This window comes from Cololabis saira, chromosome 6 (assembly GCF_033807715.1).
Source record: "Cololabis saira isolate AMF1-May2022 chromosome 6, fColSai1.1, whole genome shotgun sequence".
Classification (NCBI taxonomy): domain Eukaryota; kingdom Metazoa; phylum Chordata; class Actinopteri; order Beloniformes; family Belonidae; genus Cololabis; species Cololabis saira.
In genome coordinates, this window is record NC_084592.1 from 16,739,277 (window position 1) to 16,762,554 (window position 23,278).

The 23,278-nt window shown below is 47.1% G+C and overlaps 1 protein-coding gene across 1 annotated transcript in view; it reads right to left on the reverse strand.

The window, feature by feature from the left end:
- LOC133445883 (anosmin-1) overlaps positions 1-23,278 on the reverse strand; it is a 63,146-nt gene that overhangs the window by 26,509 nt on the left and 13,359 nt on the right. The window contains exons 3-6 of the mRNA XM_061723389.1: positions 10,771-10,833; positions 10,228-10,450; positions 2,204-2,388; positions 1,823-1,952 (exon numbers count right to left, since the gene is read on the reverse strand). Coding sequence (XP_061579373.1) covers positions 1,823-1,952; positions 2,204-2,388; positions 10,228-10,450; positions 10,771-10,833 — 601 coding nt within the window. The remainder of the gene's footprint in view (positions 1-1,822; positions 1,953-2,203; positions 2,389-10,227; positions 10,451-10,770; positions 10,834-23,278) is intronic.

Genomic DNA, 23,278 nt, shown 5'->3' on the forward strand with positions numbered 1-23,278 from the left:
CCACAAGGGGCCTCGCGCTATGTGCCATTTTTTTTTTGTGTTTTTCCTTCTTTCCCTTATAAATATCAACAGTCACGTTCCATTACAGACCTAAATGTGTACTAGTCTGTGCATATCAATAAATATATGTGCAATGATGCGCGTGTCTGTTGTTCAATACAACTGCGTCAGACCAAGCGCAGACACAAGCTGCTCTGATCCAGACGGGTGGAGTTGGAACAAACTGTCACACAATGTCGAGAAAACGAGACAGATTCAGGAAATTTCCATCAGGGAATGAAAAAAGAAAAAAACGAAAGAAAATGGAAGAGTTTAATGCCTCTCTGAAAGACTCGTTTGATAAATTTGTTACAAAAATCACCGATCCGACCGGGTCTCAAGCAGCCGCGGGGCCCCACGTCGAGGCAAGAGATGATGATGAGGCAGGGGAAGGTATCCAGTATTTTGCTAATTGGAGAGTTAAAATTGCGCATATAGACACCCGATCCGACCCGAAAAACCCAAAAATTTCGCGCGCGCAAGCGTAGCGAGCGTGCGAGGGCCCCTCCCGGCCATTTCGCACAGGGCCTCACAAATCTCCCAGATGGCTCTGGGTCCATGGATGGTGATACGAGGACCAAATCCGTATTAGAGCAAATACGTTGTTGTTGCTTCAATTTTTGCGCAAACGCAGCGCCGTAATTGGCATTTCTAGTGGCGTAATGGCGTGGTTTCCCTTAGCACCTGAGCTATGGAAAATCAAACCGGTTCTCAGCTGGTTGGCAAGTTGAACAAGTTGTGAACCAGAACCAGCCCTGGAACCAGGTTTGGTGGAAAAGGGGTGATTGAGACTGAGGGGGTGGAACCAGGTTCATGACTCTAATATTAAGTGTAGATTGGACCGGTGCCGTCGGCCCGTCACACATCTGCTCCCTGCCGGCATGAGATTGAAACTGTCTAAACTAACTTTTTTTTTGCCGTTTGTCACTTCAGCCACCAAAATGCATGTTTAAAAGCCTAAAAAAAATGTTATTTTATTCATATTCTGTCCCTTTTTAACCAATTCCATCTGCAGCACGGTGTGGTCCTCAGCACCGACCTAACAGATGACATCACTTTCTCTGGAAACGAGACAACGCTTGCATTCACTTAGAAACGGCTATATCCTGACTAATACAGACTTATTACATTTCATACGTCTGCGAGGGGGGGGGGGGGGGGGGGCTCCTCCGCTGAACACATAAACCAAGACCTCATCGCAGAGCAGGGATGGAAATGCTCCGTGCGTGCCGTCCTTCCTCGTTACTCACCGTCTAACTTGGCACGGGCGCGGATATCGTTTAGCCGGCGAGTGCAGCCGTGGAAACCGTGCAAGTGGCGTGCATATTTACAATCCAGGTTAACGAGGTGCATGAAAGAATTTGCTGGTTTCATTACTCCGAGTGCTGTTTTAAATAAACACGCGCACACCGTTAGCGGCGCGAGGGGCCGTAAGTCAACGCTACTTAACGTATGTTTTGGTTTTAACAGTCATGTTTCGGTCGTAATCACATCTTGTGGTGACAAGGGCCACAGAAGTGTAGGGGGTGGCTCGGTGGGAGGGGGGCAAACTGAGTAACAACAGCATTCAGAGAGCTTTTTTTTCCAAAATAAAAATAAATAGAGGGATAAATCATCGTGTCAGGTCTTAAAAATGTCTTTCCAAAAGCTCCCACCTGTTCCCGAGTCCTACCCGTAACAAATGGAGGGCAGTGAGTGTCAAACGGGAGCTTGTGCACAAACAGAGACCACACACACACACACACACACATGCATGTAAGTGAGTGCACACACACATACGGACCTCTGGAGGAGCGGAAGTGTTTGCTGGGCGCAGTGAAGCCGCGGGTCCCGTGGACATTGACTGCTGCAACTCTGAACTGATACCATCTGCTGGCTCTGATGTCATCCAGTTGGATGCGCTCCTCTGCAGTCTGGGGGGACAGATGGGGTGGGGAAGCAAACGGCGGGGGGGTCAGGGTTTACGCAGGGTCACAGCCCCGCATGAGCTCGCAGCCACATCAGTCATCTGTGCGTTTTCTCTTTGCCAAACTTCCAAAGACACTGTGACTGTGAGGAATGTGCGTCTCCATGCAAGCGCCGCTCTGCTGCTGCCGCTCTGCTTCGAGTCTCCGGCGTGAGAGCATGCGGGGAAGCTGCGGCGAAGGCCAGATCCTCGTCTTACCTGTGCCACGGTTTGCCACTCTGTGGCGTCGTCCTCGCTGGGATGGATGCCGTAGTTCCAGCGGCGCTGCACCACGTAGAGGACGGGCTCCACGGAGATGTTGAACTTGGAGGACCAGCGGATCTCCAGCTGACCCGACGGCTGCTCCGAGAAGACCAGCTCTTTCCTCGGCTTCAGAGGGACCCCTGGAAGCACAGGACGCTCGGAAATCAACAAAAATGGTCTTTTAATAAAGTTCAATTTGTCGCTGGATTACAATTTTATTTGCTACTTCTTTTCTTTCCCGTTTCAGATTTGACCGGTGAGTCACGCCTCAACATCAGCTGATAAATAACAGGTCACACACACCAGTTTGTGACACTCTGATGAAAGCGAAAAGATCGCAGAAACATGTCAGGTATTTAAAAAACCTAAGAATTATCTTCTAACGAAAAGAATCAGAAAATTAAATATCTCACATGTGTTTGGATTGGGTGAAAGTGCTTGGTATGAGCTTTTAGCCGAGTTGCTCCCCCTCATTTTGGCATGCTACACGTAAGTATTGGTGCTTCTTAGGGTGTGTATGGCCGAAAGCATGTCAGGTAATTCAAAACAAAATTATTTGTCTGAAAAAAAGAACTAGCAAATGAAATAAAAATATTGGCCAACAAATATAATCTTCAACAATTGTAGGCGAAAATTTCACCGGAGTGAAGCATCATCCTCAAATTTTCAACCGAGTGAGGAATCTTCCTCTTCCTGTCTCTGCTGAGAGTGGCGCATGCGCAATAGAGTAAAGCGCAAAGTTCAACAAGTTCATCAAAAGATGTATTATTGAATCAGTGTCCATCTTTCTAGTCTTTTATTTTTAATTAACACATAATTTAAGAAACCTGATGCAAACTTTTAAAGCTGAGAGCTAAATAAGAAGCATTTAATAATTATGGGATTCATAATCATCGACTAATCGTTTTAATAGTCGGTGACTGATCACAATCGTCCACAGCTGCAGATGTTCGACCTGAAATTGGTCATTTTTTCCCGCGTGGATGAAAATGGGAAAACCAAACGACCCCATCACAAATGAGACATGACCTCACCACGAAAGACTTGAAAAATAAGAGAGAAAAAGAGGAGTGGAGGGTCAGCAGCGTCATCTCTCTGCTGTGGCAGGTCGTGATGTTTCCTGGCCGGAGTCTGCGTGTTTTATTGTCCGCACTTCGTGGTCAATGATCACACGCGCGGTTTACGTTTAGCTATGCGCGACAAAAAGCGCGCAACAGTTCCGCCTCTGTCTGCCTCAACAGGTACCAGTGTAAACACGCGCACGTGTAAGGGAAGTTCATGTGCATCGTTGAACTTCACACTCTAAGCCCACGTGGCCGCACGGTACGCGTGAGATTTATGGGCCGAACAGTCCAGGTCCAGCAGATTTACTGCAGCTCGGCCGTAGTGAGCTGCTGATGGAGAATCCGCCATGGAGATAATGAGATGGAGATTGGAAAAAACAAGTTTGGATGCACGGAGCGGGGCCGCGCACGCCCCACTGTTCTTGATAAATCACTTAGCACCTCGGGCCATCAGGTCGGACCTCTGTCACCGCGTCTGCACATTTATGGACGGCACCACGGCGCTCGCAAGGCCTCTGCACAGCGTGCGTAAACAACATCATCAGGGCTCCAACATCCCTCCATCTGCCTTTATCTCCGCCTGGAGTAGTGTTGTTTCTGTCAGCCTGTTTCCATTTTAGTTTTAGTTTAGTCTTTGGGTCAAGCTATCATTTTAGTTTTTATTAATTTTAGTCACTTCATACTCCTTTTAGTCCTGTCAAGTTTCAGTCGATTAAAAGTCTGAGCATTTTAGTCTTATTTTAGTCAGAATTGTCCATTTTAGTCTAGTTTTAGTCAAAGATTGTATTTAAAGTGTATTTTTCTTGTATTTTAATACAAAGATAGTATTTAGCCAAACCCATTTTACAATTGTCTTTTATTATTATATTATTGTTACCTATAGACTCAAGAATACATTCATTCCAGATACAGAAGACTCTAATTTGAGTTTACAACATACCGGTATTCATTTTTCTGCATTTTTCCCCGTCTTTTTCTTTTTCGACGACACATTGGGTTTTCTTTTCCACATCTATGTAGGAAAGTGTATACAAAGATGGTTTCTTCTTCTTCTTCTTCTCCCAGCCCCAGAGCAGATCCCGCGTGGCCGGCCATCGGCCCCTTCCTCTATGTAACTTTGTTTTTAATTGACGTTAACTAGAGCTCTGCGTTAACGGCTTCAGCCTCTAACTCTGCAGCTGCATCTTCTGGATCTGATTCCATAACAACTTAAAAAATGGATATCAAGGATCTTTGTTATAACATTTCGTCTCGTCTCGTTTTGGTCAACGAAAATGACACATTTAAGCATTGTTTTAATTTTGTAATCTACATTTTAGTCTGTTTTTTTTTCCCCCTACGATATTGTATTATATATTTTATTATTGTTATCGTCACATGAACAGTATTTTTGTTGCGTCTTGTCTCGTTTTCCTCAGGTGATAAAAGGTTCGTTGACCACGATATTTAGTCATAATTTTCGTTGACGATAGCAACTTTAACCTGGAGAGGTGGAGATCGATGCGCAGCGTCCTGGAAGATGGACGAGAGACCGTATAGGGTTGCCAACCGTCCCCTTGAAAAACGGAATTGTCCCTTATGTATAAACTAAAGTACACATCCCGTATTGAGCTGAAAAGGGACGCACTTGGTCCCGTATTACTGTGAGAGTCAAAAAATAGTAAATAATAAAATGCCAATGGAAAAGGGCATTGAGCTGTTGAGTTTACAAGTTGTTATTTCTGTTTTACTACAACTGTAGCCTACAGTCATGGCCTTTGGGGCACAAATATGTTTACAAGTTTTCTACAGACTTTCTGTTGCACTTTTGTTATTGCACTAAAAACAATTACAGGATGGATTTTCTGCTTTCTTTCTATTGTTTTATATTCATTTATACAATTTTAAGTTAAGCAGGACAGGTTTCTATTTAAAAAGGTACTCATTTTATTCAGTTCATTTTGTTATTTTGTATTAAAGTGAACTGCTGGATAATAATTAGTTTTCCATGTGTTCATGGCATTCAAAAATATGTATCTAATTCAATTCAGGTTCAAGTCATATTGTTAAAAAAATCGTTTCACTCACAAAAAAAGGGGCTAAATAAATTCACCTCGCCAGGAAAGGTGAAGGCAATCGGGTTGATGAGGTGTCCCTTATTTATCTTACAGGGAGTTGGCAACCCTAAGGCCGTAGAGGGCGAACCCGGACTAGGACGGTGCGTCTTTTGTCCCTCCGACGACAGATCTGTGTTCAGACTACGTGATGGTCGTTGCTCGCCTGTACGTACAAACAAGCACGTCACGTTTCCCGCCTAATGATCCGCAACGAAATCACCCCAGCATTCTTCTCCTCCTCCTCCATCCGACTTTGCTCATCCTCCCACAAAGTCACAGGAAGAAAAAAAAAGGAGGACAAGCCCTCCTGCTCCGGGTCGCTCCTTCCGCAGATAAATCCTGGGTCGGGTTTGGTCCAAAGAGGAAAAGAAAAAAGAAAAAACGACATTCATTTTTCTCCGGCCGCACGTGTGCTCCAAGACATGACGAAACTGCTGCCGAGGCACGGCGCTCGTTCGCGTCTTTATCATGCCAACAATTACGCTCCAGGAATATAATTCTCAAAGCTCACGCACATACTGTCATAATAACCTCTGTAATTACAGGGCCGGGGAATCAAAACACTGCAAACGCTGCGCGTTGCGCAATGATTTACAATAACAACACACACGGATTTGACTGACTGATGCTCCGGGGATGACTCACGGGATTCATTTATTTATAATCTGACACCCACATTTCGCTGTACTGATTGTGGAGCTGCTTTTCATCAGAAAACACGCACAGTCCCGCGGGGGGGGGGTTGTGGAAGTGGCGCGTTTATAAAAGAAAAACGCGGGTTTCAGCGGTGGCGCGTCTCCTCCGCGCCCAGCGTGGACGTCTGAGTTTCCCTGAAGACTTTTTCCCATCAGGGACGTGCACACGAGCCGAGGGCCCTATAACCTGAACGCACACACACGCACACACACACACACACACACACACACACACACACACACCTACACACACATCTGAGAGCGATCTCCGTGGGGGAAACGCTCCATTTCTTCCTGCTTGTGTTTGCTAATGGCTTCCAGCATCGCGGCTCATCACGGCGAGCGCTGCGTCCACGTTCGAGCACACACAGAAACAATTATGCTCTTCAAACCATGAGCAACTAATTAGACCTTTAACACCGAGGACCAGGACGCAGATTCCACCGAAGCCCCGACTGTGACTTGGTGTGAGTGTGTGTGAGTGGGGCCCGACCCGGCAGGGACGCCCCCGGAGTTGAAGGTCTCGCAGCGTGGTGAAAAGGTTCTCACCGGCATCGGTCACAGGGGTAAAACAGTCGAGGGCTTTCATCTTTCCCAAATTAACATGCTTCTTTTTATTTATTTATATTTCCTGAGCCCGGCATCCACCGAGAGGTCCTTCAAGATTTTTTCCTGGTCAAATAGAAACACTTGAACGCCTCTTCTGTGGGCACACGCTCAATGTCACAAATCACATGCTCCTGAAACATGCTCAGTGTGACTGGTAGCAAACGCTTGATTTAAACTCCTCTTCTCAACTCGGTCACGGCCTCTGGCTCTCCGGGTTCGGGGGCCCTCGGGTTCCCCCTCGCCCCACGACACGGCAACCCTCAGAAAAACTCAAGTGGCCCTGGGCGGCGCTGTTAAGCAGTTTTACTGGAGCAGAAACTCATCTGGGTTCATCTGCAAAACCCCAGAGCTGTCAGGAGTTGGTATATGAGGATCCAAACGCAGGAGAGACCAGGAGCAGTGATTTAATATCAAAAAAACAAACCAAAAACGCTGCTGAGCAGGGTTGACGAGAAGAGAGATAGAAATCGAACAGGAAACATAGAGAGATGAAACAGTACGGACCAGCAGGGGGCAAGGGAAAGACAAGACAAGATATACACGGAAAGGTTGACGAGACGCAGGTGGAAACAATCAGGGTAGATGGGAACCAAGTCAAGACAAAACGGAAACACTAAGGCCCACGTGGCCGTTCGTTTACACGAAAACGAAGCTCAAAGTCACCAAAAACCATAATTTCTGAAAACTCTGGCCAAAGTGGAGATTTGCAAAAACTCTGTCTTCACGTTTGCTTGTAAACAGAGGGAAACGGACATTTAGGCTTCATTTAGGCGACAGAAACGTCACCAGCGGCATGCGAGCGACCTGTGTTTACGATTTGTTTGGCCACCGTAGTTACTCATGTCATTTGTTGATGTTTTTTTCCAGGATTCCGATTGGCTAGTAGGACTTTATGCTTCTCGTTACACTGCTAGCCTGTAGGTTTGGCAGCTCATAGCACCTTAACAGCGTATTTATGCGGGTTCGTGTAAATGAAGAAATTTTGAAAACAATCTGATGTAAATTATGGTATTTTTTTAAATGTCAAGGGGGAAATATCAGTTTTTGTAAATACCAGGCTTCCTTCAGTCTGCAATCTACATCCCGAAGACACACACCCCTCCCAGGGAGGATGTGCGGGTGAGGTGCAGGTTTCAGGAAGGAGGCACCATAATCGCCGTTATTAAGATTTTAAATTGATGTTGGGAGGGAAGGATGCAAAATTGCGGCACTTAATCACATTAAAGCAGTTCTGATACGATACCATTCATTTAATAAGAAAAGCAAAGTGAGACGGAGTATCCCTGATTCAGCCGACGAGCCGTGCTCCCCTAATCTGGTCCCTCTTGGAAACGGTCCTGGGCCATAATTAAATAAGGAGATGAGCCAAGTGCACAGATAATTAAGCGTCGGTGCACGGAGTCAAACGTTCAGACGATTATTGTGCGCTTGCACTAGAACCCCCTTTATTTCCATCGATAAATCATCTCTTATCTAATATAATTCATTGTTTGCAGCTCTCTCATTTTTCAGCGAGCGTTTCATTATTTCTCCTTCTGCCGATTCTTCCCCCTCCTCCTCCTCCTCTTCCTCCTTCCTGCCTGGCTGCTCCTCTCAAAGCATACAGCTCCGCAATCAGACGTTCCTCAAGCTGACAAACTGCATCAGCCTGAAAAGCCGAGCGTCTCATGTGGAGGAATGAATCAGAGCCGAGGTTCAGGGAGCAGCGAAGACAAACACGGAGGAAACCTGGAAGTTGCTTCTTTCTTTTTTCTTTTCTTCCAGCGTGAAAACAGGTCAAATAGAAACGCATTTCTTCCTAAGCAGCTTTGTTTAGGAGGTTAAAGCCTCAATCCCTCCGAGTGTGTGTCTGAATCCAACTTTCTGCTGTAAAAAAATATTAAGCAGAGGAGCAGCTGTGCACGGCACGGCGGCTAATTGCATTTTTTGGGGTTTTTTGTGAAGCGTAAACCTCCACGTGAACTTGGGTGATTACCTCGGCAACCGTGAGCTGCTTGTAATTGATGGTGGTCGTTCCAGAGATTCTCTACGCACGATTCTGATGTCATAGCGGCCGCTGTGTTTACCGTTTACCCCGCCGACCGGTCGTAGTTTGCAGCCGCCGTCGCGGCCAGGAGGAACAGCCTGCGCACCCCCGACGTCGGAGCGAGCCAACGGCCTTCTCAACGTTCCCCCGCTGTGGTTGGAAAACTGCTCCTGCCACGTGCACGATGAAATCAGCTCAAATAAAACCACTCTGCGCGGTTGCGGCGTAAGCTGATACAACACTTGTTCCTCTGGTGAATTTCTATCACAGCAGCTGCTCCGCGTTCATGAAAACCACCGGCACAAACCGAGGGGGCCCGGCCGCCACCGAACCCTCCGAGATCTCTCACTCCGTCGCTGCAGAGCGACACGACACGAGGCGAGTGGCGGTTCGTACTAGGAATGTTCGGACCGTTCACGATATACCGTCAAAACAATTCCCCACGGTAAGAATTTGTCATCTCACGGTAAAAACAATAAATTAGTAGGAAGGAAGGAAGGAAGGAAGGAAGGAAGGAAGGAAGGAAGGAAGGAAGGAAGGAAGGAAGGAAGGAAGGAAGGAAGGAAGGAAGGAAGGAAGGAAGGAAGGAAGGAAGGAAGGAAGGAAGGAAGGAAGGAAGGAAGGAAGGAAGGAAGGAATATATGAGCCAGAAAGAAAGAAAGAAATGAGCCTAAAAAGAAAGAAGAAAGAAAGAAAGAAAGAAAGAAAGAAAGAAATGAGCCTAAAAAGAAAGAAAGAAAGAAAGAAAGAAAGAAAGAAAGAAAGAAAGAAATGAGCCTAAAAAGAAAGAAAGAAAGAAAGAAAGAAAGAAAGAAAGAAATGAGCCTAAAAAGAAAGAAAGAAAGAAAGAAAGAAAGAAAGAAAGAAAGAAAGAAAGAAATGAGCCTAAAAAGAAAGAAAGAACGAAAGAAATGAGCCTAAAAAGAAAGAAAGAAAGAAAGAAAGAAAGAAAGAAAGAAAGAAAGAAAGAAAGAAATGAGCCTAAAAAGAAAGAAGAAAGAAAGAAAGAAAGAAATGAGCCTAAAAAGAAAGAAAGAAAGAAAAAGATTGAGCCTAAAAAGAAAGAAAGAAAGAAAGAAATGAGCCTAAAAAGAAAGAAAGAAAGAAAGAAAGAAAGAAAGAAAGAAAGAAAGAAAGAAAGAAAGAAATGAGCCTAAAAAGAAAGAAAGAAAGAAATGAGCCTAAAAAGAAAGAAAGAAAGAAAAAGATTGAGCCTAAAAAGAAGAAGAAAGAAAGAAAGAAAGAAAGAAAGAAAGAAAGAAAGAAAGAAAGAAAGAAAGAAAGAAAGAAAGAAAGAAAGAAAGAAAGAAAGAAAGAAAGAAAGAAAGAAATGAGCCTAAAAAGAAAGAAAGAAAGAAAGAAAGAAAGAAAGATAAATTCCCGTTGATGACGTTTTTTGTATAGGTATTTTTTTTATCGTTATCGGGATAAATGCCAGAAATGATCGTGATAAATGTTTTAGTCCACACCGCCCACCCCTAGTTCGTACCTTTGTAGAGGTTCTTGGGCAGCTGGCAGGTGTGGCCGCAGCCGTTGGAGCAGCACTTCTTGACCCCCGAACACTCGCCGTCCTCCTCGCAGCTCTCCACGCAGGCGGCGGCGAAGCCGCTGGCCTTCTCCGGCGCGGGGCAGTCGCCCTGCTTCACGCCCTCCACCGACTTCAGGAACTCGCAGCTCGTCAGGCACTCGTAGTGCTTCTTGGGAAACAGGGGCTGAAGAGAGAGAGAGAGAGAGAAGAGGGAAAACACACGTCAAGTTCATGTCTAGGAACAACGTCCCCACCGCCGCCGCCGCCGCTGCCAGCGAACAGGCCGCTCTTTGAGCCGAGAGACTGACCTGTTTACGCTTCGGCTCATGACTCAGCGGAGCAGAGAGGGACGTGAAACAGCTCTGATTCAGACTCAGAGAGTGTTACAGTGCAGAAAGAGTTACTTCACCCCCCCTACCCCCACATCGAGGTGTAATTTCCCACAAGCTCTGAAAGCCAGAGCACTTTTGCACGTCTGGGGTAACCGCGGTATTCGTGACATACCTCGCATAAGTCTTGGCACTGGTTTTCCTTCAGGTCCCAGGATTCCTTGCAGGGCTCCAGGCACTGTGAAGAGGAGAAGGGTGTCAGTTCACTTCACAAACAGGCCACATCAAAGACCCTCTTCGTCCTCCTCCTTCTCCTTCTGCGGCTCGCGGCCTCGGCTTCCTGACCCGACACCTCGCTCAGGAACTTCCTCTGTCCACGTCTCACACCCGCCTCTTTTTGTTTTGTTTTTGTTGGGTTGCAGATGCCGGGCATACCTTGAAAGGACACTTCTGTAAAAGCAAAGACACCCCCCCCCCTTTATGAGCTCCCGACAGATTCCCTCGTCTCTAATGGCCCTTTTCCACTAGTACCTACTCGGCTCTACTCATCGCAGCTCAGCTCCACTTGGTCTAGTTTCTGTTCCATAACAATCGACCCTTTGTCAGCCTTCTGATTGGTCCCTGACTGACCAATCAGAAAAATCATTCTCCGTTGCTACATCCCGGTCAGAATATCCGGTTGGACAAAAACACCCGTCTCTCTCGTTCACATCAATGGAAAAAGCCTTTATTACTGGCCTTGAATTAAATTTTTACTGGCCTTGAATCAAAATTTAAATCACTGGATTATTTTTTTGTAAAACTTTGTATTAGTAAAAGGAACACTTGTAATGTGCTGAGGGTGCAGTGTATTTTTATCCCCAAACTGTCAGAAATCCGATCCGTACTGCCAAAACAAAGTCAGCTCAGCAGCAGGCTACAACCCATAGCTACGACCGCGAAAGCGTTTCATGATCCAACTCTGAGGTGCAGATGTTAATAAACCTGGTGGCTGAGGAGAGAATTAAAAAGGGATCTAGATGGTTGATAAGGAACGACAAGATCCACCAGGAGCTCTGTCATTTCATAGCTGGCGCGCGCGCAAAGTTTTTGGGTTTTTCAGGGTCGGATCGGGTGTCTATATGCGCAATTTTAACTCTCCAATTAGCAAAATACTGAATACAAACACATACACACGTTTCATTATGAAGCATTGCATACCTTCCCCTGCCTCATCATCATCTCTTGCCTCGACGCGGGGCCCCGCGGCTGCTTGAGACCCGGTCAGATCGGTGATTTTTGTAACAAATCTATCAAACGAGCCTTTCAGAGAGGCATTAAACTCTTCCATTTTCTTTAGTTTTTTTCTTTTTTCATTCCCTGATGGAAATTTCCTGATCCTGTCTCGTTCTCTCGACATTGTGTGACAGTTTGTTCCACACTCCACCCGTCTGGATCAGAGCAGCTTGTGTCTGCGCTTGGTCTGACGCAGTTGTATTGAACAACAGACACGCGCATCATTGCACATATATTTATATATATGCACAGACTAGTACACATTTAGGTCTGTAATGGAACGTGACTGTTGATATTTATAAGGAAAAAAAACAAAAACAATTTTAAAAAACGGCCCATAGCGCGAGGCCCCGTGCGGTCGCACAGTTCACACACCCCTTGCGGCGTCTCTCACTCTCATTTTTTAACTTGATATCGAACACAAGTCACAGACCCAGCAGCACATCTATCATCTCCTCCAGGTTCTACATCTTTAGTGTTGTTGTCTTCTTCGTTTAGATCACACAATCAAATACGTCACAGCAGCTTCACTCCAACCTCCTACTTCTGCTCCAGGTGCTGAATTGTAGTGGAAAAGAAACCAGGCTGAGTTGAGTTGAGCCGAGCTGAGATGAGTAGAGCCGAGTAGGTTCTAGTGGAAAAGATCCATTAGAACCTCAGCAGAGTAGATACAGAAAAAGTATCTACTCGGCACGGCTCGACCCCTAGTGGGAAAGCGGCAAACCGAGTTGAGTGGAGGCGAGCCGGGCTGAGTAGGTACTAGTGGAAAAGTGCTTTAACTGTCTTCACCTCGCTGTCATGCCGCCACTTCTCCCGCTCATGTCTGGGCTTGACGTGCTCCGACACTTAGCGTCTCCTCACCAGCGTTTAATAAATGATCCACTTGCCCCCCCCGCCTCCTCGTCTCCCAACACATGGAAAAGATTTACTGATTGTTTTTAAACGTGCATCAGAGCAGCTTAAAACCTCCTCTTTGATACAGTTTAGAGGGACCGCGCTCCCAACTCGTCACATTAGATGAAGCGACCGAGCATCTCCACCAGAATCGTGCACTTCCCGCCTTCTTGGCCGCCGGCTGCTGGGGAGTTTGTGTAAAAAAAAAAAGACGAGGGGGGGGCGCGAAGTGATTCAAACCGCCGGCCTGCGTTGGGAGCGGCTCAAACCGCAGCGACCACGCAACCTGCCAAAGTCACTCATTCAGCCCCGTTTAATTTGGGCTCTTTCACCAGCAACTGCACTCTGGCAGGGATCGATAAAACCTCCTCAGCACATTCCTGCGCGAGGCTCATCGGGGACACTTAACGCATCCGTCAGTGACAGAGGGTAATAGGACGTATAATGTTCGCTGGATTATAGCAACACGGAGCGGTACGAGTGCCTGAAAGAGAGAGAGGCAAGGCTCTCTGCTGCACGCTGGAGATGATGTAAGCAACGTCACATCTCAGTTAGCGGGCCGGAGACCGTATTTATGTATTTGTTACCCCCTAATTCGCTCATTAGCCTGCTCTGTCATTATTAAACCATTGCCAGAGAAAAGTTTATTTGCTTTTTATGGAGTGCGGTGGACGGGTGCATGATGAAACGTAAACCTCGGGTTCTCCAGGAACACGCTGCAATCAGCAGCCTGCACACGCCTGCCAGCGCTCAATTACACTCGGCCCTCTGCGCGGCCTCGCCCGGCCTCATCTCCGGCAGCCGATAAACCCGACGGACGGCGTGTTGAGTGGTTAATGGCTCGGGAGAGGGAGAGAGAGAGAGAGAGCCGAGGAGGCTCGGAGTAGAGGGGGGGCGGTGAAGGTATTTTCTTAATTACTTCATAGCAATATAGATATTACTCCAGTGGCAAGGAATACGGAGTGCCAAGTGGGAAAGTTGGAGACCTTGGAGGGTTCTGACGGAGCCGAGCTCCAAAAGCAGCTAACGTGGTTTCAGCAGAGCCGATCAGGTGAAACCACTGTAACACTTCGGGGATTTACGATGACATACGAGCCTTAGCTGCACCGTCCCAGCCGGGCCTCGGGCCACGCAGGTTTTTTGAAAGTCATCTGCTGTTAATAATACGAGAACTCTCAGCTGCATCCTCCGAGAGCAGGGCCGAGCTGCAGGCGTCCCGGGGTCCGTGCACGGTTCCCCCCACCCAGCCCCCCTGCAGGAACGAGGAAAAGCCGGCAAATCCGCCGTACAAATCACTGAACACACACCCGTAAGCCGGGGGATCAAGCTCATTTTACCCTCTGAAAGATCTCGTGTGCAGAGTGAATGCATTCCTCCTGAATCCCCCCCCCCCCCGGTTTCACAACAATCGCAGCTGCACCAGTGAAAATAAAAGATCTGCGTCATCCCGAGATGCCCGAACTGCACGTCTCACTCTCGCCCACATCACACGAGAAGCTGTCGCTTCGCCGATAAAAGAAATGAGAGAACAAGAAAAACAAAAGAGGAAACTTCCACTTTCAGGTGTTGAGGCGGGGGAGCTCCCTCGCAGGTGTGCTGGACACTGACGATCTGTCAGCGCTGCTCCGGGGGGGGCCACACCCACAACCTGGCATTTAGGCGGAGGAGACGAGGGCCGACGACAGATGTCTTGCCAAAGCAAACAGGACGGCTGGATATAATTACAAAGGTGCGCTCGTAAATCAGGTGCCTGATTCCTATTTACACAGTTTGGGGGCTCTAGCTAACGTCGCTGATGCCGGCGAATCGCCGCGTTATCAATGGCAACCCTGAACCAATCTGCACATCTTTCACATCAGCGCTGCCAAGAAGCTGGAGTTTGACTCCTGGCATGTCATCTAGGAAGAGGACGGGGGATCATAACTGAGCTGGACACCGATGGGCGCCAACGCTGGGTCCCCCCCCCCTCCTCCTCCTCCTCCTCCTCCTCTCCCGCCTTGCAACACAGCCGCCATCTGTTTGAGTCGCACCAAGAATGCATGCAATCATGCAACGGCATGTCGGTGCATTTCGGGACAAACGCGACGTACAATAATAACATAAAAAAAATAAGACACAAACGCTCCGAGATGTTGAAACAATCCGATTCCCCCCTTTTGTGCTGCTATCGTCCCGCCCCAACGGGGGGACACATTCTGCACGGAACATCCATCGCGGTCTTTTTTCACTCCCTATTTCACGCTGTAATAAAACACAGCAGTTGTTACACTTGGGGGGGGGGGGGGGGGGGGGGGGGGGGGTGAAGAGCATTCTGTGGGGGCTGAACGGCAGCCAACGCCACAGCCCATCCTCAAGTCTTCTTCATGCTGGAGGATGAGGCGATGGGATGTGTATTAGGTTTGGTTTATGTACAGAGAAATGCCGTTTCTCCGGAACACCCTTCATTAAAATACCCCCTCCCGTCCAAAAAGCATGGAGAAAGTCAGCATGTGAAATGTCAGCGAGGCTCTTGTTGCAGCTAATGAAGCGTGAGCTGCTACTGGTCCAGATGACATTTCCCTGTTTTGCCTGAAACCCATTTGCACAATCACATTGGGGAAAAACTGGGTTGTGGGAGGGGGGGTATCTTGGTGCGGAGTAAATGAGATTTAGTGGAAACAAATGTACGATGCCACCTGCGCTTCACTCCCGCCTCCAGAATGTTTCCTCTCAGTCGTCCCGAAGGCTTCGAGCTGAAGCTGTCTGAGCATCGATGCCGGCTTGGAGGTATTTACAAGGTGCCGTCCCGGCCCCCAGGAGACCCCCGCTCCCCCCCCGGCCCTCTGTGGGACTCAGATATGGAGAAATCTCCGTTGTTGATCACAAACATCATAAATCTCCACTTCACCTCCATCCAGTTACGGCTCTTTTTCTGCTGCCCTGGTGCTTTTTCCCGCCATCCTCGGTCGGACTCAATTACTGCAGCATCCCTCTGCTCCGCAGCCTCCGCTCATATCTATCGACCCGCCCAGGAGTAAGTTACTGGGGCCCGTACGTCTCAGAGTCCTCACCGCTACTGTTTGGCTGTTATGTGGGTGCTGCTGCTGCCGCCGCCACACACCACCTACACCCCCCACCTCCTGCTCCGGCCTGTTCTCCATCACTAAAACCTGCAAGGCCTCAATCGCTTTTTATGAAACTCTCGTTCCTCTGCAGCACTTTGAGAAATTGGATGTGATGTTTACTACTACGCAGAGTTAAATCCCTCGCCGCGGCGATATGAACCCACCAGATCTGTGTGGGATCAGAGGTGTCAGCAGCAACGGCTCGTCTGAGCTCCTCCAGACATGGAAAACACTGAAACCACTCTCTTCTTCTTCTTCACTGTTTACTGCAAATACTATACTTTCATCTTAAAGGCAGGGTAAGTAATATCCGGTGTGGTGTTCGCCCTTTGCTCCTCTGTCTGAGTAGCTGTACACAACAAAAGAGGCAATTATCACCTCAAATCTGCAAATTAAATTGCAAATTAAAAGGACAAAGTGAACAGACTGACGTAGACTCTCAAGTCACCCGGGTCATGGAAACCATCGAAGCCTCGAATAAAAGGCCTCGATTCAAGATTTTAAGACAGAATAAATGAACTGGAGTGTTTACACAAACTTAAATTACTTCTTGTGGCAATAAAAGCAGAGACGTCGGTTTAATAAGACCGTTCTGAAAACTCGTTAACAGGATCTGGAGCTTCAGCCGAGTATCACGTTGAAGTTCACACGTGTCAGGGAGATACATGTGCGTGTAAGGGGTGCACGTGCTCGGCCGCGACCTCCAGGATGAGAATCTACGCCGGTGGAGAAACGTTTTCTGTTGCGATGCAGAAGGAGTCTCCCTGCACGCCGTCAGGCCTAAACAGCGGAAACGAAACGAGGCATCACTGTAGGTGGCGTTTATGGCTGCTGGCCGCCAGCGGGGAGCGCTGTAACTTAATGAATCAATCAATAAAAATAGATCCATATTCAGATACCCAGAGTGAAAAGCAACTATCCACCTGATGACTGATTGTTCAGATATCTGACTGTTCTGGTCCATCCCCAAAGGTTAACCCCTTCCCCCCGCCGGACCGGTGCCGGGTCCTGCAGCTGGACGCACCAGTTCATGTGTGGAATAAAGTTACTCAAGTGCTGTCAGGGTATTTTCTTTGAACTGTTTCTCAAACAAGAAGCCCTAAAGCCAATATGTTAAAACTCCAAGTATGTTTTGTCAAAGTATTTTATTTATAACATCTTAAAAATACATGACGCACCTTTAGACTCGCACAGAGCGCAGGGATGTTTGGATTGAGGTTTTACATTTACGAAATCATGTATCATCAAATCATCAAAGTATGATCTATTTGTGTATTTTTGTGTTTATTAGGGACCGAGCACCAGAAAGGCTTGTGCGAAGCCCTATTGAAATCGGTACGATTATTATTATTTTATCCAAAAACAATTGCGTTTTTGAGGCGCATAACTTACTCGAAAAGTTGTGAAACTTGGCACGCACGTCCCATGTGGCGAAAAATTACGTATTCTAATAGTGTCAAATAGGGGTGTGGCCTAATGGCTCAACAGCGCCCCCTAGAAAACTTTGTGCCTCAAGCCCCACAATACGGTTTGACGTACATGCACGAAAATCGGTACATACCTGTATCATGTCGCAACTTAAAGAAAAGTCTCTTGGCGCCATGGCCGAAACCCAACAGGAAGTCAGCCATTTTGAATGAATCGTCTCATTTTGGCGCAATTTTATGCCATTTTCACGTGTCGTACTTTAACGAACTCCTCCTAGCAGGATCGTCCGTTCGACATAAAACTCGCTCAGGAGACACAAAAGACGTGAAACGATGAAAAGTTATCATAATCGTGAGTTTTTCGTGAAATGGCGTAGCCGTGGCGCCGCGTCAAACTTCAACGCTAAACAGGAAGTGATACTAGTAGCTGATTGGCCGATATGTAAATCTGCCATAACTTTTGAATGGTTTGACATAGAGACTCGTGGGTGGTGTCATCGGACTCGATATTGAGTCCTTGACCATAATTGGTGAAAATTAGCCCCGCCCCTTATTCTGATTGGTGTCCCTATTTCCTGCTATAACTTTTGAATGGTTTGACATAGAGAGTCGTGGGTGGTGTCATCAGACTTGGTTTTGAGTCCTTGACCATAATTGTTTAAAATTGCACGCACGAGGACCCGTTTATCGCTGCTTGCAGCTTTAATTTTTGATTGTATTGGTTTCAGTCCTCCATATTTGGGCTGTTTTACCCCATAAAACCTACTTTAACCCCACTTATAGCCCGTGTATAGCTGTCCCCGTTTCATAACAGAAACTAACACACACACACACACACACACACACACACACACTGATAACCCCAACCTGTCCATTTCTGACTGCACACGCAGTTTCACGCTGACGAGTGCAGACTGAGGACGACCTGAGCCGTGTTCGGCTGGGCCGCCACGGAGATCGCAGGTTGGCGGGGCGAGCTGGTTTGTGAGTCGAGCTGAACCTCTTCTGGTTTAATCCATCAGGGCTGTCGGGGGGATTTTTATTAGCATAAGCCGATCGTTGCAGAGAAAATGACATTTCGGTGAATTGATTCTGTTATGGGACCTGAGATTGCTGACATGAAGTTCTTAAGCACCTCTGACGAACCCGGGCCTCTTCATAGTCTCTTTAAAAGGTTAACTCTCAATGTTTATGTCTGGTAACTTCGACGTTTATCTAACAGGGAGAACCGCTGAGGGTTTGTGTTCTCAGTGTGGCTTCTCAGTGGGATTCTGTAAATTACTACACGATAACTGAGATTCTTGCTCTTTCGGTCCCTATTGTGAAAACTTTACTGTTTAAGATTTGAAAATGGGCCCATTTCACTTTCTATGGTCCAAATATTACAAATGTTTCGTAAAACCAAAATCTTTGTTAAAAATAACCAACTCAGTTTTGTTTAAACTTCATCGCTTTGTCAGTAATTTCATATTTAAACTTCATGTCTGTATTGAGGAAGTAGACGTGTTGCCATGGCAACCTGTTCAAGGTCCACATCCATCCATGTGGGATGGATGGATGGATGGATGGATGGATGGATGGATGGATGGATGGATGGATGGATGGATGGATGGATGGATGGATGGATGGATGGATGGATGGATGGATGGATGGCTGGATGAAGTGATGGATGGATGGATGGATGGATGGATGGATGGATGGATGGATGAAGTGATGGATGGATGGATGGATGGATGGATGAAGTGATGGATGGATGGATGGATGAAGTGATGGATGGATGGATGGATGGATGAAGTGATGGATGGATGGATGGATGGATGAAGTGATGGATGGATGGATGGATGGATGGATGGATGGATGGATGGATGGATGGATGGATGGATGGATGAAGTGATGGATGGATGGATGGATGGATGGATGGATGGATGGATGGATGGATGGATGGATGGATGGATGGATGAAGTGATGGATGGATGGATGGATGGATGGATGGATGGATGGATGGATGGATGGATGGATGGATGGATGGATGGATGGATGGATGGATGGATGGATGGATGAAGTGATGGATGGATGGATGGATGGATGGATGGATGGATGGATGGATGGATGGATGGATGAAGTGATGGATGGATGGATGGATGGATGGATGGATGGATGGATGGATGGATGCACAGATTCATGGATGGATGGATGGATGGATGGATGGAGAACATTTAACCCGTCAACTGTTCTTCACATCTCTAGCATCAAAACTAAAAGTGTGAATCACCTGGAAGCGAGAGCTTCAGCTTCAGGGTTAGGGCCTGGTGGTTCTGAGTTGTTAGTTGACTAACTGGCTTTTACAGCATCTCCTTTCCAACTTTCACGTTTAGAAAATGGGCCAAAGGTGAAGGAAATACAACCACCACATCTTCCTGCCGGCGTAGCCGGTGCGAACCCTGGAGGTGTAGTTCCCAGGTGTAGTTCCCAGGTGTAGTTCCCAGGTGTAGTTCCCAGGTGTAGTTCCCAGGTGAAGTTCCCAGGTGTAGTTCCCAGGTGTAGTTCCCAGGTGAAGTTCCCAGGTGTAGTTCCCAGGTGTAGTTCCCAGGTGTAGTTCCCAGGTGTAGTTCCAGACCCCACATCCCCTCGGTTGAGTCTCCAGACAAGTTTGGTTTGAAAGAACCAAATTAGGACCCTTAGTTTTAACGATTTTCCAATTTTCCCTCGTTGTCATTCATGGCGCGGACCCCCCCCCCCCCCCCCAACGTGAGCTGGTTTTAAAAGTCAACTTCACACCGAAGTCCATCTTTTTGACAGAAACTATCAATAACGTTCCTACAACATTAACCTCAGAGGTGCCGGCTGCCCCCCCCCCCCCCCCCCGAGACCCTCTTCACAAGCTAAACAGCCTCAATCATATTTCATCGCGCTCTTCAACTGCAATCTGGTTAAGTGTAAAAGAAATCCCGCATCGGTCAGGCTTCCCGCCTCGTCTCTGACGCGCTGCTCGGTTTCCAAAGGGACTCGAAGGAAGCGAGTAAATCAGGAACCCGGGCGGCTGCAGAGTCTAGACGCAGCGATCCCTCAGCCTGACGTGACCTCACAGCGTGTCACGTCTGCCGAGACGTTGTGCGTTTAATTACTGCGCCACCATAAATCAGCGCAGGTGTGTGTTGAGCAGACGGGGGGGGCGGGTTGGCGGTTTGCAACTCAAATGAGCTTTTTCATTCTGCAAGGTTATCTCAACCCGACGCCGTTGGAGACGACGGGTGAGAAGTTGCTCGGGAGATCCGCCGGCATCGATATCTCAGAGGCGGAAAGGAAACTCTGGAAAGTTCTGCTCTGCTGTTTCTGCCGCGGGGCGTCCTGTTCTGCAACAACACCAGCCTGTGAAAGCGAGGAGGAAGCCCTCGGGGCTCTGGGAGACTGGGGCGGGGGGGGGAGTTTACAGCATGTTGCTGCTGCTTCGTTTCGGGAGGCGGTCGATGCTCGTCTGGACCCCAGAGGAGGAGGATGCTGCCGGTAAACGGCCCTCTTGACCTTCTCGTACCCCAAACCGTCCATCACTCCCGTCGCAGCCGGTTCCAGGATGGTTAGGAGGTCCGAAAGTGACACAAACCGCTTAATTTGGACTGATACCGACTAGGCCTGTGTTGAAAAAAATTGATTTTCCGATTCTATATCGATTCTCATATTAATTCCTAAAAATCAATAGAGGGAATGCGTATGATGTCACAGATGCGACTTCACAGCGGGTTACGCCCACTGAGTGGCAGAAAGACTGAGTGTCAGAAAGACTGAGTGGCAGCGTAAACTTTCAGTTTGAGCACTCGAAGACATCTAAAATGGGAAAGAGCTGTTGTGCAATCGACTGTACTGAAGAAATCAGAGTTGTCGTTTTTACGCTTTTTACAGACTGACGAAAAATAAGCTTAAGAGAGACAAATGGATCACTGCAATTCACAGAAACAACTGGATACCAGGCACTTTTTGGGTAGCTAACGTTAAACAGTCAAATCATAAAGTTCGGTGTCGTCATCACTTTAATTTCGGCAACAAATCCTGCCTTGAAGTAGAACCAAGCGTCAAGACTTTTGTACGCCTTCAAGCTTTGCTTTGTGTATTTCCTCAGCGTAGAAAATTAAGTACATATAAATGTCAGGAAACTCGATTCATGGCCAAATATTAATGTCCATGGACCACTGGTTCTTCAGGTAACTGTACGCTCACTGTCAAGTCCAACTGCCTTTAATTTAAGCCGATAATCGGCTGTTATCCCGTCTTTTCCACAGTTTCCCCTACTAGTTGCAGCCATTTTTGCCACTTAGTGCGAGTAAGGGGTTGTGGTCCAGTGGGAAAGTGATGTCAACCCTCTATCTTTATGTCTAAAGATCGATTTTTTTTTTTCATCATTACTTTACAATTTTTGGTATTATTTTGTTTATGCCTAAAAAAAAAGGAATGCTTGGTAGGACATGAGAATAACTGGTGCCATGTTTTTGCCTTTAAATATGTTTAAAGGTATGAAAACATTAAAGTGTTAGGTTATAACTGCATAAATTGTCTATATTTCATTACTTTATATACTGTCTTGGGGTTATATTTTCATAAAATGCTAAAAACCAAATTCTCAAAAATTAAAAACTGAAATAGACCGAAAATGGAAAGAATTAAAACGGAATGTGGGAAAAAATAAAACCGATTTCATACGACTCTGTTTCCTCCCTGGATCTGTTTGGTAATTCTGACCCACAATGTTTCTGAAAGCAGTTCTATCAGCATTCTGGGAGGTGATTGGTCCTTACAGCATCATTAGCTGCCAATACTTGCTGTTGAATCTCAATATAATACTAGTATTCATATATTGCATAACTATAGTCATATAATTCATGCAACAGCTCAAAAAACGGTTTTAATAACCCTAACCCAAATCGATATTGGATCGAATCGGATCAAACCTTGACAATCAATTCTGAATCTTAAGAATCGGAATCGAATCTTGACATTTCAATCAATCCCCAGCCCTAATACCGACACAAAAAAAGGGGGCGACGACTTCCCCGTCTCCAGGTGTTTTACGGCCCTGAGAAGAAAACGTTGAGGAGAGCATTTTTACTGTCATCATCCATCATCTTTAAAGCCAACCGCCGGCCCGCCTCCAGCTCTATGGAGGAGGACATGACATTTATGCGTTTCAGTTTCGTCTGTTTTGTCAGATCCCCGCTCGGAGACGGTCGGGGAAAACCGGCCGACGGTGTCGCAATCAGTCTTTGGGCTATCGCTTCAATTATTAATCCGAATGCAGTCGAGGGCGCAGACAACAAAGGGCTGGAAGAGAGGAATCGCCTCGCGGAAAGTGAGAAGGAAGCGAGGAGGGAGGGAGGGAGTGGCGGTGCATGAATTATACATTTTCACCCCACAATCAGAGGTGCTTGCTTTATTTATGAGCCGAGAGCCCACACGGATCAGCCAGAACCGGGCTTTTGTCTGCCGGGGAACGCTGGAGCAGTTCATTTAATACTTAATGACTCTCAAGTTTAACCCACACACCCTCACAGAGCTTCATGGACGCCCGTCTGCCCTGCGAGGGCTCGTCTTCTTTCATCTCGGAGGGCAACGAGCAGAGCCGGCCCAAGGCATAAGCAACTAATAGCACTAGTACCTACTCTGCTCTACTCAACTCGGCCAAGTTTCTTTTCCATAACAATTCAGCTGGAGCAGAATTAGGAGGTTGAAGCGAAGCTGCTGTGACGTATTTGATTGTGTGATCTAAACCAAGAAGACAACAACACTAAAGATGTAGAACCTGGAGAAGATGATAGATGTGCTGCTGGGTCTGTGGCTTGTGTTCAATATCATGTTAAAAAATGAGAGTGAGACAAGTTTCAAGCGGCAACGCTTTTTGGTTCTTTAGTTTGTCTCGGCGCTGCTGAAAAGTCCGTTGGTAGCCGCGAGCAGCTATGAAGTGACAGAGCTCCTGGTGGATCTGGTCGTTCCTTAT